Source organism: Merops nubicus, unplaced genomic scaffold (genome assembly GCF_000691845.1).
Source record: "Merops nubicus isolate BGI_N331 unplaced genomic scaffold, ASM69184v1 scaffold48512, whole genome shotgun sequence".
NCBI classification, from domain to species: Eukaryota; Metazoa; Chordata; class Aves; order Coraciiformes; family Meropidae; genus Merops; species Merops nubicus.
The window spans coordinates 1-15,630 of NW_008595205.1; the positions used below are offsets into that span (position 1 = coordinate 1).

General features: G+C 49.4%; 1 protein-coding gene across 1 annotated transcript; it reads left to right on the forward strand.

Moving 5' to 3' along the window:
- Window positions 1-74: 74 nt before the first annotated feature.
- On the forward strand, window positions 75-14,707 carry LOC103768816 (keratin, type II cytoskeletal 1-like). Its single transcript, XM_008935972.1, has 10 exons — window positions 75-109; window positions 389-423; window positions 529-746; window positions 10,437-10,592; window positions 11,934-12,151; window positions 12,811-12,871; window positions 13,479-13,574; window positions 13,807-13,971; window positions 14,057-14,182; window positions 14,483-14,707. Exons 1-10 carry the CDS (start codon window positions 75-77, stop codon window positions 14,705-14,707), a joined length of 1,335 nt encoding a protein of 444 aa, XP_008934220.1.
- Window positions 14,708-15,630: the final 923 nt, after the last annotated feature.

The following is a 15,630-nucleotide window of genomic DNA, read 5'->3' on the forward strand; positions in this document are numbered from 1 at the left end:
AGGAGCGGGCTCGCTTGCTGAAGGAGTACCAGGAGCTGCTGAACATCAAGATCGCGCTGGACGTTGAGATTGCCATGTACAGGAAGCTGCTGGAGGGAGAGGAGAACCGGTGAGACCTGGTGTGGGGCTGGCCTGACCAATGAACTGTCTCCCCTTGTGATAGCCTGAGGTTTAATCTTCTCTCACATCTCATTTAGTATTGGAATTCGATTTACTTTCACTTCTCCTCCAAGTGTTTAGGTCCAAAATAGAAATGAGGTCCCCATCGAGAATATTTCTCAGTGGTTTTGATTGGTGTTGAATCAAACAGGAAATAGAGATTGCTCAGGGAATTGCACAGGTCTTAAACTGTGTGAGATTTACACCTTGTGGTCCTTTCTCTGCACAGGCTCTGCGGGGAGAACCCGTCCAACATCAATGTCTGTAAGTACCCGTCCCTGCCTCCCTGCAGCAGGGTTTGTGTCCTGGGTCTGGTGAGGGCTCCCAGGCTGCCCGGCGGTGCTCAGTGATCCTGTCCTTCTCTTGCAGCTGTGGTGGGCAGAACCACGATTGCTGGCAGCAGAGCCGGCGGCTTTGGAGCCGGCAGTGGCATGGGAGGAGGAGTATGTGCGGTCGGAGGAGGAAGCATCATTGGAGGCAGCTGTGGAGTGGGAGGAGGGCTCCTGGGCGGCGGCTTCTCCTCTGGAAGTGGGAGGATGTGCAGCACTGGAGGCGGCACCTTCGTGGCGGGGGGTGGATCCTCCTCCGTGAGGAGATGTGTCACAACCACTACGGTCAAGTCTTCAGGTGTAAAATACTGAGCCCTGACCTCAGTCCCCCCAGGAAAGAAGCAGCTTTTCCTTCCTGCGGCCAGCGGCACAGCCCCTCAACCAGCAGAGAAACGAACTTTCCCTTACAGCTCAGAACCTCCTGAAATCACCCTGCCCCAGGGGAGGAGGCACCCAAACATCATCCCGCTGGCAGAGCCTGGCTCCTCTCGGAGCTCCAGCAGCCCCCAGGGATGAAAGATCTCCCTCATGGGAGGGGGCTGCAGGGCTCGCCCGAGCACCTTTCGCTGCGCTTCTTGCTGCTGCCCCCGGGAGCTGTGCTGGCTGAGAGGAGCGTGGAGAAAATGGCTCTTTCCTTTCACTTTTTAAGGTCTCTTTTTCAATGGCCGTGTTCCCCTTGCAGCTTCCGCGCGTCCTGCATGTTCCCCACATGCTTATTTCAGCTGTATAAGGAGTTCACGTGAGCAGGAGAAATGTGATCATGTCTCACAGTCAGATTTAGGAGTGAGAAACAGGTCTCTGGAGATGTCCACCTTCCCTTGGTGGAGTAATTTGGCAGCTTTAATATTATATAGAGACCTTTCTTTCTTCTCCTTCACACCTGACTTATGTGTGGCCTTGTCACAAAGATCCTGTTGCGTGAACCCAACTGCATGGTTGCTTCCTACCAGTGCCCCTTTCCTCCGAGTTCTTCCATTACCAATAAACTGCAGAGAGATGAAAAGATTTCTTTGTGTCATTTTTCCACTTAACGGTCCCCAAGGGAGGGGAAACACCCTCATCCCAAGGGTGGAAGGATGAAGTGTCCAGCTCTTGGTTGATGGGCACCTCAGGACCAACGGGGACGCTGTGGTTGGGATTCTTTGTGGTGGTCTGGATGTGATGGTTTGAAGAGGGCAGTTGGAGCAGTTGCACTGGGGCAGTTTGAACATGGCAGTTGGGATGTGGTGGCTTGAACAGGGCAGTTGGGATGTGGTGGTTTGAACATGGCAGTTGGGATGTGGTGGTTTGAACAGGGCAGTTGGGATGTGGTGGTTTGAACAGTGCAGTTGGGATGTGGTGGTTTGAACAGGGCTGTTGGGATGTGGTGGTTGGGATGGTCTAAACATGGTCACTGAGAGGTGGTGGTTTGAATGTGGCCATTGGAGTGTGGCAGCTGGACTGGGGTGGTTTGACCACTGCCGTTGGGACGTGGCAGTCCGTGCCAGTCCTTGGCACAGCTGTCATCCCAAGAGGACACAGAGCCAACCCATCACCACCACACAGTGCCTGGAGCTCCCACCTGGGCATCCTGGAGGGCAGCAGCGGTGGGTCTGCAGTGGGCAGTCCATGCAGAGATGAGCGTGGCTGCCCTCCAGCCTTGGCTGGCACAAGGGCAAGCAGCACCATCTATCTGGAGAGCAAGGCTCTTGCATGGGCACCAGCACCTCATCCGTGAGCGGTGGGAAGGTCTGAAGACGCTATGAGGACACAAATTACTCATGAAAAAAAGCAGCGTGAAAGTATGAGACACAGCCTCAACCCTGCTATTAGAGCTCCAGATTGCCCAGCCAGGTTAGTCATTAGCCCTCTCTAAATAACATCCCATTGCAACCAAATTAATTTGATTAATGCTTGGTGGATTCTTCTCCAGCACTGGGAGGAGCGAGAGCTGGAGTGGTGGGTGAATCAACCCTGACTGTGGTGTGAGCATTGTCCTGGTGCAGTCTTGGTGTTTGTCAGGTAGAAGTCTGGAAACACAGAAGAGCTGGATGGCAGAGTCACCTGAATGGACAAAATGAGGAAGAAATGATAGTTCTGACTTGAATTACTGTGGCTTTCATGGCACTTTTCTTACTTTCCACCAAATACTCTTTCAGTTGAATCCCCTGGCTTCTTAATCTGATCTTCACAGCAGGCTGTGAGATGCCTTGTTCTCCTTTGAATAAACAATGACATTTCTGATTCTGAGATGCATGGGCTGGGACCAGAGAGACCAGGAATCCTCTTCCTCATCCCAGCGAAGAGTCCAAGGACAGGCGCAGGCCAAGACGGTGCAAAGCCCCGGAGCATTCCTGAGGACCTCCTCGGGAGGATGGCAGAGAGGGTGAAGATCTCCAGTGTGTTGAAACCCAGGGAGCCAAAGACGCAGGTTCCATCCTGCAGAAACCACAGGCTTTTTATAAGTTCCTTGAGTTGTTCCTGGAGAGGGGCCAGGCTGCAACGCGGAGGTGCCGGAGTTTATCTTCCCCATCTGCTGTGCTCATGAAAAAGGGAGTAATGCTAATTGCTCAAGTGCATCACGCTTGAATGAAAGATTGTTCCAGCCCCGTGGCCGGGCTCTCCTCCACCTGCTCTGCGGGGCACGGTGCTAGCTGCTGGCCTAGGGTGAGAGCACCTTCGTGTGTGCAGCAAAGGGGCCTGTTTGCCTTCAAATGAGTGAATTTTCCTGTCAAACAGTCTCAGCGTGATCAAGCAATGATACGTCTTCAATATTTCCTGGTAGAGCTGTTGCCACTTTGGACACAGAGAGTAAAAAATACAGAATAAATATATTTTTTTTTGTTTGTAAGTTCTGATTTTCTACAGCAAAGGGCACGTGCCATCCGTGCTTATACAAAATCTGCCCCCAGGAGTCTCCTGCGGGCTCTGCTTAGGTGCTGACGAGAACCTGCCTCCATTTTCTGATTGTTTTTGACTTGCAAAGACTGGAGTTCACAGTGTGATGGCAAATGTTGTACTCCTGCTGTTTACCACTGGGTCTCCATCACGCAGAGTAAGGGTCTGGGATTGGTGGTCTCTCCAGTCACCAGCTGGTTTAGTGCAAGACCACTGGTGGCTAGACCACTTGCTTCCCCCAAGCATCGTTGAGGTGGAACAGAAAGGAGATCTCATCCTCCACAAAGTCCAAAGCAAACTGGATGAACTCTGCAGAGCCCTCCGTGGGGCCAAGGAGGAGCTTGGCCATGCACTGGAGGAATATCAGGACTCGTTGGGTATGATGATGGGCCTGGATGTTGAGATTGCCTCGTGCAGGATGCTGGAAGGAGAGAAGAGCAGGTCTGTGTCTGTCACATAACCTGGTTCAGGGTGTGAGTGGTGCAATATTTGCATTAGAGCCCGGGAAGAAATATAATAGGTGCAATATTTTATGGGCTTATTGGCGAATGAATCCTGGTGGCATTATATTGGCTGTAATTGGAGCTCTAATGAATTTTTAATTGTTACTAATCATGTTTATTATGGGAGGGCCTCAGAAGCTACCAAGATTGCTTCCCTTGGGTTGGTCCCTGTGCAAACATGGAGGAGACTCACCCATTTGCAGCTGCATTGGGTATGACAGTGGACAGCTGGTGAGCAGGAAGCGTTTGCTTTTATGAGGGGCGCCACTTTGTTGAAAGGATGAGACATTGTCTCCTGAGAGGTGATCTGCCTCTGCATCCTTGGTGCTCTTATTTACATGGCACTTACCTCCTGAGCAGCTGGAGCCCTTCATCATCCTGAAGTACGAGACGTTCAGCAATGGAACTGAGGTGCAGAGAGGTTACAGGGGGTTAAATGTGGGGCTCAGCATCCTCTGCTCCCTTACCTACACTTCCAACAGCAACACCCCCAGCTCGCTCGCCTCCAACTCAAATTGTCTAAGTTCAAAACAGTCAAACCCCTAAAAACTTCCACAAGCAAACCATTGACAATTGTACCTAAAGCCAGGTAGCTACCAAGCCTACATCTCCTGTGGCCTGGGGACCAGGGCTTGCTGACGGAGATAAGACAGACACAGCCACAAAATGCCACTAGAGGGCTTGCAGCCCGTGCGAGGGACACTGCCCAGCTCTCACACGCTCCCCAACCCGCTGGCGTCCTCCAGGTCGATGACAAATTGACTTTCCCATAAATTATCGTCCAGGCTGAGATGGGAAAACCACCACCTAAAGGAAGGATTGGCTCCATTTTTACACAGTCATGGCTCACAAGTGGCAGCCTGGTGAAAGAGGAAAGGACAAGTGGTGTGTTGCTCTTGCCAGTCACTGTGTCTGGGGCTGAGCTGCAGGTCCTCTGCCCTGCCTGATCTTTACAGGGTTTGCTATGGGGCCAGAATCAGCCGAAGCTGGTCCTTGTCTCAGACTTGGACAGCCACTTCATGCTGGTCCTGGAGGTCCTCAGACCAGCCTCCCCTCCTCCTCCCGCCCAAACCCACTCTCTGAAGTGCTGAGATTAAGTTCTCTAGAGTTTTTTTGGTGCCTCCACAGGTGCTTGAAATCTGCTGGAGTAAGGGCAGGGCTGGCAGCCGAGGAGCCCACCCCTTCAGCTGGCCCTGGTGGCTTCCTCTGCACCTCTCCAACCAAACCCAGCTCCCTGCAGATATGTAAAGAGGAAATTAGAAGGTCTGGTTCTGTCCCACAGCCTTGTCTGTTTGAAGTAGAGCAGCTGAAGAGGAGCAGGGGTAGCTCTGGTATTGTGCCCCCTGCCAGCAGCACAGCCTGCTTCAAACCTCCTGTGCTGAGAAAGAAACGTTTTCTGTGGCTTTGTGGTTGAAACCTCTGCAGGAATGGTGGGAGTAGAAGTGCTTCCTACAGGTGGAAGCTCTCAGCTGGGAGGGTACTTTGCTGCTGAGTGCTTCTAAGGGGGTGTGGCAAATTTCTTTGGTAAAAACAGGGGGTTTGTTGGAAAGAGGGATGCTACTTCCCCTCCATCACATCTACTGGTATTCAAGAAATCACCTTGAGCTAAGACTCCTTCATACCTCTCATGTCTGGATGTCAGCCCTGAGGTCTAGAAGGGGCACATAGTGGAGAAAGAGCAAATCAGGATCCCCAGTGAAAATGTTGCCCCCTTTGCTGGAGGAGGTAGGAGTTGGAATTTTTTCACTGTTTCACTTCTAAAGACTTCTGGTGGGACATGGCATTCAGGGTAGGTAGATAGGTCCCTTTTCTGAAATATTGGGTAGACAAATTGGGCCTTGGGCAGGGGAGTTTTTCTCCTGCTGGGATCTGACAGGCTGTGGTTCCTGAGGTTACTCACATCAGGCTATCCAGAGTTTGGATGAATGCAGAGGGATACTTCAGGCTCTGGGTGTCCTTTGGCCACTCTGAGGGCTCAGTGGTTGTTTTTAGACCAAGCTGAGCAGCCAGCTGCTGCCCTGGGTGGTTTTTAACCCACAGACTGTGCCAAACACCACCAGAGGGCTGAGAAAAGATTTAAAATGTGTAAAAGGTAGATCTGAACTACCCTGTACTGCAATGGGGTCTCCCCAGTGCCCACGCCTGGGGGACAATCCCTGCCCTGCTCCTGCTGGCCACACCAGTGCTGACCCAAGCCAGGATGCTGGTGGCCTCCTTGGCCACCTGGGCACAGGTTGGCTCATATTTGGCCAGTCTTTGATCAGTAGCCCCAGGTCCCTTTCTGCTGGCCAGTTCCCAGTCGCTCTTCCCCAGTCCTGGGGAGCTGCAAGAGGTGGAGAAGCTGAATTAAGGTCTTGGCCAGCAAATGATGTTGTGCAGTTGCTGCTGTTCTCTGGAGCTTTCAACTGGGAGGTGCCACGAGGCAGGGAGGCAACGATTTGTTGGGGGAATGCCAGGTCCTGAGTTTTGGGCACTCAATGGGCTTGGTGGCTGGTTAATGAAGTGTGGATGTGGGGCTGAGACAAAACCACGATGGGATGGATCTTCCAGGGATAGTGCTGTCTGTGCTGGTCTCAAGTGCTGCTGCAAGTAAGGTACCTCATGATAGCACAGGTTTGTTGGGAGGATGAATGGTGAGAATCTTGTACCTCTGTATCAGACTTGGTTGCTGGTCCTTGTTGTATCCACCACCACTTAGACCACTGGAAACCCAGGAGAGACAGGGGGAAAGCAGCTGGACTGAAAGGAACCTGGCAGAACCCTGCTGACAGAATGCTCTTGGCCAAGAGATGCCTTTCTTTAACACACATCATCTGTGAGGTGGTGTTAAAAGGGGCTTTGACTTACTCTGCTACCACCTGGGGGGAAATAAAGATGACTCCAGGGATGGTCTCTTCAGAGAGGTGATCCCCTGCTGGAGGTAGTGGTCTCTCTTCAGCAGTTTTGCAAAGAATTAAGTGGTTGGATTTACCAAAATACCTTCAGAGTGGGACATCACGTGGTGCCTCCACGCCGTGACTTCCTTCAGAAGCTCCCCTTGCTGGGCAGGGTCTGCTCTGAGAATAACAGAAGTTTTCATTAGTTTTGTGTTGTTTTGCCTTTTCTTCACATATTTTGTTGGCCTGTGGATGCTGCTGTCGCTGCTGCAGAGCTAATGACAGCAACTGGGGTTTCAATAACTCAGAAGTGATTTACTCAATCGATCATGGGGTCTGACCTTGATTGGGCTAATTATCAGCTGAAGCCAGTGGGAGGCCAGCCCGGGTGATACGTAAGTGTGGGTGTGGTGAACTTCCCAGTGTAATGACACTGCCCTGAGAAGCCAGCACTGGGACCCACTTCTTTTGTAGGCTGCTAATCACATTGTTTACCGGATTCTGAACATCTGCCAGAATTATTTCCAGCTGTTTCAGCTTCCTGTGGGAAGGGATATTATTAAAATTGTTCTCAATCATAAACATTGTCCTTTGAAGCTTGCCGTAGCTCTCTTAGCACATTCTCTGACCCAGGGGGCTGTTGACTCCTTGTCTACCTAGCAAAGGCTGATCCACTGAGCATCAGAGGCTCTTCTTGTGTTTCCTTAAATCCTGTAGGAGCGGGGAGGACTCTGGGCTGCACAACACCTCTGGCTGTTGCAGGAGTCCTTGCAGAGGGACAGGCTCCGCTGGACGGCTCGAGTCTCGCTCGCTCGGGGCCAGCTGCCCTCCTTCCCTCCTTCCCTCCTTCCCTCCCCGGGGCTGTGGTGGCTCAGGCGTGGTGACACCAGTCCCACCACGCCTGGCTAGTTGCCGTGGACCATGGCTGAACCAGGCTGGGTTAAGCTGCTCGTCCTGGGGTCCTCCTGGGGTCTGTGCCCACAGTCCTGGGCTCTGGGGCCGTTCTTGTGAGCGCTGATTGCTGGTGTCAATTACTGAAGTTTCAGCAACTCCCTTTGCTTGTTGCCACTTAGATCTTGATCATGAAGCTGCCCTAATATTATCCCTCTATTTATATCATGGCTACCATTACCTGGACTATTTTTCTGCTGTGGAGCAGCTGCACATAGAGGGAAAACAAAAGCCACTTTTTTCTCATGACACCTGATGCATTTAACCTAAAGTTCAACCCAGTTTCCTCTTCATCCTCATTTTTCTTTTTCCTTCTTTTCCTGCAGCCTGTATCTCTCCTTCTCCTGAAACCCTTTGGAGATTTCATCTCTGCTTTGCTCCAGCAGCACACGCCCCAGCTCAAGGGCATCAGCTGCAGATTTGCTGTGTGTGGAGGAACCAGGACTTGCTTAGCCTGGAAGAGATCTCAGGGATCAGAGAACAGGGTATTTTGCATTGGGTTAGCCAATAAAGTAAAAAAACTAATGACCTTCTTTTATCGACTCATTGTAGTTGTTAATAACAGCAATAGAAACATCACTATTTTCACACCTTATGTTAAATTGATACTTTCACATTCTTGTAGGGGAAAGAAGAGATTAACAGATATTAGTATAATTATTAGTAGTATTTTTGGAATAATAATTTTATAGGCGGTTACAAGTAATTTATTGACTTGTTTGCCTTCCTGTTAACCCAGAATAATTAGCCATTTATTAAAATAGCCATTAGTCATTTGTTAACGGGATAGAGAGGTAAAGTAATACTTTGTTTTGAAATGGAAGAATACCTGCTGGCCCAGACCCGAGGCTAAAATGAAGCCTTGACACAGCCCACAGCCCACCCCTCTCCCCGTGCAGAGGGTCTCAAACAGGCAAGCCCAAGGTGGGAAGTGACCTCCCCCTAGAAGAAGGGGACCTGCCCCACATCAGAATTCATCCTGCCCAGCTCTGGCTTTTTCAGAGCCAGAGGTCTGACCCGAAGCCATCACGCAGACTTCCTGCACAGGCACGGGGAGAGGTTCAGAGCTCCAGGGGCAGCTCTCCTTGCTCCTCCAAGCTTCCCACCACTCCACACGCCGTGTCCCCTTAGCTTGCCTTGCTGGCACTCTTACCAGCTGAGCACTTGGTTCCAGCCACTTACAGGCTGCTTTGTGCTGCCCTGGACCTCTCGGTCTCCCCCTTTTCTCCTTGTTGTTCCTCCACTCAAGAAGAAATCATTTGTGTGCAAGCAGAGACGTGTGCTTGCCTCTTACTGTGCACCGCCAGTGCCCGGTCACTCCTCACACCTGCACTAGGGAGAGGACAGGGGCAGGTACTGCGCCACGTTCCTCTGTCTACCCCTGGACCCTGCACTGTTCGGAGTGGCCAGCGCTGGCCCAAACCCTCCATCCCAACCTCCACCCTGGTTCTGTGCAGTTCCACCACAGCGTTTCCACAAAATGCTGCTCTTTACCAAAGACAAAAAACCATTTTCCCCAAAAAACATTTATTTTATAAAGCTTATCTCGGAGCTTTCTCTTTTCCATTTAAAACTCTGTATCCATTTATTTCAAGCTAAAACTGACACAGGGAGATTAATTTATTTCCATTTTCTAGATGCTATTTCAGCTTTATGAGCCAAAGGCATATTTTTTTTTTTATGCCATCAGCAAGAAGACCAGATGCCAACATCTTCCCCCCCTCTGCAGAAGCAACATCTGCTCACGGGTGGATGTACTGGGAGTGAGAGAAAGGAGAGACTGGGAAGCCAGGGGAGCAGTAACCTCTCCTTGCTGTGGCAGTTACTCCTGGCGAGGCAGTGAAGCAAGGTGAGCCACCCCCGAGTCGAGATGAAGACAATATCAAGGCCTTCCGTCTCCTGAAATGAAATGCTAAGAGAGGTGGGGAAATTTGAGAGGGAACACACCGTGGCAATGTGCATGGATAACTGTGCGAGCTGTAATTAATGATGGAGGGCAGGCTAATGAGATAAGGAAATCTCATCTGAGTAAAGCTCATGAGTCAAGCAGGATTTGGGGAATTTCACAATTCCTCCATCGGTGTGTGGTGTTTACTCTGACCTCTCTTCAGGCTGCCATTAATTGCTGCCTGATGAACCAAACCCAATAACAACATTAACAGACCTGCTAATTACCACGGAATGGAGACTACCTCCCCCAGAACGTATAAAGGAGAACTTCTGTCACCCCCAGCAGAGGAGCTGAGGATCCTTCACTCTCATTTCTACTCCTGTTTTACAACCTGCTCTTACCTTCTCTTTAGCACTCTGAAGGCAACGCTATGAGCCACCGTTTCTCCAGATTTGGGGATGGGAATTTCAGCTCTTCTTCTGCCCACTGTGGCACACTGGGTGGTGGGCGAAGTTCATCTACCCTAAGCCACTGCGAAGACTATAGAGGAGAAGAAAGATACAGTGGCTATGGCAGCAGAAGTCTCCACAACCTTGGTGGATTTAGGAATCTTTTTGCTGGTGGAGGCTACAGAGGAGAAGGAATAGGATATGGGAGGTACCTGGGATTTGGTGGTAGGGGATATCTTGACAGGGGCTTTGGTAGAAGAGGGTATTTTGTGGGAGCTTTTCAAGGTGGTGAAGCAGGGCTTGGGAGCATGTATGGAAGAAGTTCAGCCAGGGAGGGACTTGGGGGAGGCCTTGCTAGAGGTGCCTTTGTTGAGCAAGGGGCTGGACAAGGTTTGGGGCAGGCTGGTGTCAGCAGAGGTATCGAGGAGGTCCGTGTCAATGTCAACCTGCTGAGGCCAATGCAGCTAGAAGTTGACCCTGAGTTCCAGAGGGTGCGCTCAGACGAGAAAGAGCAAATTAAGGCTCTCAACAACAAATTTGCCTCATTCATCGATAAGGTGAGTCCCTGTTGTCTTTGTGTTGGGTGGAATGTGAGGGGTGCTGCTCTGCCTGTGCGAGTCAGAGACATCTTGCTTTGCATCTTCTCCCCCAAATGCTCAGTGTTGGCTGGATTCCCCTGTGCTGGTGTGAAGTTCTTAACAGCTCGCTATAAATGCTGCTGCATGAATCACGTTTGGCCCTGGGATAAGCATCTCTGAGTTGTCTTTCGTGGCAGGACAACAACAAACTGCCAGGATGTCCCTGGCACATTAACTCTCTCCTCTTTAGAGGAAGAAGGTTTTCTGCACGACTAGTAACGTTCTAGCACCTGGGAATTGTTGATACTCACGGGAAAAATGGACGGTGGATTTGGACAGCCTTGATGTGTTCTGTTTCTTCTTCTCAAGCAAAGCAAAATGTTGCATTTCTCTGAATCACAGAACAAATTTTGTCTTTGCTTGGAGGCTCTGGCCTCTTTCAGGCGGCCAGTGGCACCCGCACCTCTCTTTGTCTTTCTTGGCTTACACTACAGTATTCTAATCTCTGCCTGAAGTCTCTTCTTCACTTTGATTCCTACTCAGACGCAGGAAGAAAGCAGCCACAAAAACACTCCAGCCCACGCAGACCCAACACGTGCCTTTGTTTGGGTGGTGGCATAGGGTGGCAGCTTGTTTGTTACGTGTGAGGACTGAAGGGCTTTTTGTATTACCCTACAGAAAAGGAGCTGGGACACAGTTCTGCCTTCTAACCGGGACAGAACAGTTACAGCCAGAAGTTTTCAGCATGCTTAGTCCTGAAAAATAGGAGTGCCTTTGACTCTTGGTTTGGTTATTTTTGGAAACCTGGATGTCAGCATCCGGGTTACAACCTGGAGCCTCCAGCTGAGGAGATGCTGGCCCTCTGGTTTCCAAAAATACTCTGCATGTTATAGGTCTTTCTGACCTTCTCTAATGCAAGGTATATCTAAGAAGAGAGTGGACCTGCATGGTCTTCTGAGAGGAATCTGACTCTTCTCATGTATTTGGGTGCCTAAGGTACTTCAGAAACAGCTGAGGTCTCTTTCGACCCAAATCATGCCCCTAAACATTGTGCACTTAAGAGGTGAAAAGCCAACAAAGATTTCGGTATCAGCCTTGAGAAGCAGCATTAAAACCCTTCTTAAGCAACAGGCTGGGAGAAAAAGTGATTTCTCTGCTGTTAGTCTAAGCTGTCCTGGGTGCTGGTACCAGTGCTGCTGCAGCTGGTCCCACCTGCTGAAACCTGTAGCTGGTTTTGTGTTGGAAATTTAATGAGGATTTGTTTTGCTGGAGGGACTGGTGCTGATGTTGGTGTTTCCCCTTGTCTGCTTCACCTTTCAGGTTCAATGTCTTGAGCGGCAGAACCAGGCTCTGATGGCCAAATGGGAACTTCTGCAGCAGCAAAGTGCCCGACCGGAGGAGCGCAGAAATATCACCTCATTCTTCCAATCTTACATCAGCAACCTGCAGAGGCAGCTGGAAATGCTCCAGAGCCAGAAGGAGCAGCTGGATCCAGAAGCGTATAATATGCTGCAGCTTGTTGAAGATTACAAAAAGAGGTGAATAGTTACAAGTCTGGGTAAAAACACACTGGAATTTTCCAAGGGGACACTAATCTCGGGTGGCAGAGCTCAGCTTCACACCTTCGAGAGTTTTGTAGCCACCACAGCACTACTCTGCAGTAGGTTCATTGTGGGACTATGATGCTGGGAGACTAAAGCAGTTTTGGGGAGGGTAGAGCCCAGAACGTTAAGTGGAAAATCAAAGTCCATCTATCCCACTCTTCTCTCCTCTCATGCTTCATGCCCTTCCTCCTCCGAGCAGTGAGTAACCCAGGACTCCGTACTCCTGGTAGTTGTGGAGTTGTTGTCAGCGTAGAGAGAGAGGAGGGGAGGGACAGGGCTGAGCAGGGGGGTCAAGCTGAGAAGTCATCACTTCTTCTGGCTTATCCAAGGGATAGCACATGTCCACAGCTCTGAGAAATGAGAAGTTCAGCTCAGAGTCACAGGGGTGTTAGGACTGATCCATTGCCCAGTTCGTTGGCTAATTCAGCCCATAGTTTCACAGGGGGTTGGCAGCTGCCTTTGCCGTTGGCAGAAATCACAGTGAGAAGAAGACCTGACACATTCCTTTATTGGCTGAATCCCTTGGGTTTCTGATCCACCTGACTGAAAAAACAAGGCAGGTGATGAGCTGCTTCTTTTCTCTGCTGCAACAGGTTTGAGGATGAGATCAACAAGCGTGCGTCTAAAGAAGAGGAGTTTGTGGAGCTTAAAAAGGTGACGTTACCCAAGACACTGAGCTAAATCAAAGCCTCAGAAATAACACAACAGCTGGATGGCTGATGAGGTTTTTAAAAACAAGCTCTTTGCTCAGCTTTGCCCAACCTCCTCTAGCTGAAGTCATTGAAAACCAGAGCGTTTCCCTGCAGCACTGGGGAGAGATAATTTCCTCCAGAGACAGAATCAGTACGTTTTAAGATGAATATCTAAAAAGTGCTGGTCTCCTCTAGTCACTCACTCCCAACCTAGGCAAGACGTGGTTATTAGGGGGTAGATAATGTTTATTGAATGCTCAGATAGGAGAACAGAAAATTTAGATGAGATTTTATTAGAAGAATTAATGAAATCTGTTTCTATATTTTGATTTTCTCCAGGAACACGTTTATTGCCACAGTTATTTCACTCATTTCCAAGCCATTCCATTCTTCTAAGAGTTATAACTTCCCCTTTTCCCAATTGCTTTTCAAATGAAGTCTGAGATTCATGACCTATTATTTCGTCCCAGGAATGACAGTTTTAAAAAGTACCAAGTCTTGCAAGAATTGTACTTCAGTGGAGAATTTGGATCAAAGAAATAAGAATATACCTGTGGCTTTTTTGACAGGAGCTGGACAATGCCTACATGGGAAAAATGGAGTTTGATGTCCGTGTGGAAATACTGAAGCAGGATCTTGAGTTCCTCAGATGCTTACATGAAGCTGTGAGTAAGCTCCTTAGATTGAAAAACTTACCCCCAGGTCTTGAAGGACATGCATCTTTTGCAGGTTCCCAGAAATTTTGCCAGAACAAGACTTTTTGGTGTGGGGAGTGGATCACCCTTGGCCTTTGATCCTACAAAATTAATTTTTAAAAGTCCTTTTTAATCTGTGACTGAAAAAGGGGGTCTGGTGTGTCACAAAGGCTGGAAAAAAAAAATCTCGTTTTCCTTGTAGGAGCTGTCCCAGCTGCAAACAGTGGTTGGCAACACCAATGTCATTCTGTCCATGGACAACCACCGAGAACTCAACATGGATGGCATCATTGAAGAAGTCAGGCAGGAGTATGAGACAATTGCTCAGAGAAGTAAAGCTGAAGTAGATGCCATGTACCAGGGCAGGGTGAGTAGACACCAACAAGGCACGGAGGTGAGTCTGCCTGCTCAATGGAAAAGAAACCAAAGAGGTTTTCTTCTCTGCACATCAGTACCAGGACCTTCAGAACTTGTGGGTAAATCAACGTGAGCAGCTGGGGAACAGCTACAAAGAGATCCAGGAGCTCGTCAGGCAGATCCAAAGACTCCAACCAGAAATTGAAATTGCAAAGAAAAAGGTAAAGCTGATACTTTCCAACATGACTAAACTACTTGCGTCACTTTTACCCAGGGACTCAGCGCAGTGTTGTGTAGCGTGGCCTTTGGGGGCAGAGCTAGAGATGGTGTTTTCTCTTCAGAATGAAGCAGATGGAGGTTGTGGATGTCTACACTGGGATTTAATTTGGGTTAATCTACCTGGTCCTAATGTATGTTCTGTCACTAAGGCAGGTCTTTAAATTTCAAAGGATTGAAATTGGGTTTGAAAATCCCAGTCATGTGGAAGGGAAATGGACACGTTCTGTTTGTGCCCTCTGCAGAATGACAGCCTCCAAGAAAACATTAAAGATGCTGAGCAGCGTGGGAGTTCTGCCATCAAAGATGGCCAGCAAAAGCTTCAGGAGTTGGAAAACGCCCTGCAGCAGGCAAAAGATGACCTCACTCGCCTTCTTCATGATTATCAGGAGCTCCTGAATGTGAAATTGGCCCTGGATATTGAAATTGCCATGTACAGATCACTCCTTGATGAGGAGGAGACCAGGTAGGTACAAACCACTGATCCTGGATGAAGGGTCTCACCTGTACAAAGCAGGAGTCCCATTCTTTGGTCTGTCACTTAGATCTCCAGGGTGAATTGCTGCCTGGAAGGAGGGAACTCTTTCTTTGGCTTCCTGATAGAACCTAGCCTGACTTTTACTTCCATTGGCCGCATTACCTCAATGTCACTTTTCTTCCCCAGGCTACAGGAAGGGTCACCAGCCACCATCTGTAAGTACCTCGAGATTTTGCTTTGATTTAAGAGCACTGTTACCTGTGGTACTTAACACCTGTCACCGGGACAACCTACCTCAGTTCCTGTCTTAGTTTCCGAAGGGAAACGAGGCACGTGGTTGGTTGTTGTGGGGGTGTGTGAGAAGCCATGAGGTGCATCAATCTGTCAGTAAATTCCAGTGTCAGCAGCTCAATGCTGAATAAAACCCAATGAGTGGAAAAGGGAAAAGCTCACGTTGCACAGGTCTGTGCAAGGACTGATGGGGAAAAATCTAATCCTAGAATTTGTGGGAATAGGAGCCATGCTAAAGGAGAGAGAAATCCATTCTTGGGGGCCAGAATCTTATGAGAAAACATTTTGTAGGTAGGTCTGCTAGTGCATATCCTTGATACAACTTTTCAAAGATAGGACTATGATCAGCAGAGTAGGAAGAGTGATAGTAAGTAAGTAGTACTTAGGTATCGCTGAGTTTCCACTTTGTTGGGGGCAAAAGAGTAAGGTGGACATCATTTCATTTTCTTACAGGTATCATTGACCACAAAGCGAGTGCGGCTGGAGTCTTTGGTGTGGGAACGGGAGGCTGGAGAGGTGTGAAAGGAGGACAGAGCTCTGGCAGTGCCAGCATGAAGAGAAGGAAAGGGCCAATCTCTGGTGGAGAAAAAGCTGGCGGCTCTGGTGGGTGGGGATCCAGCTCTG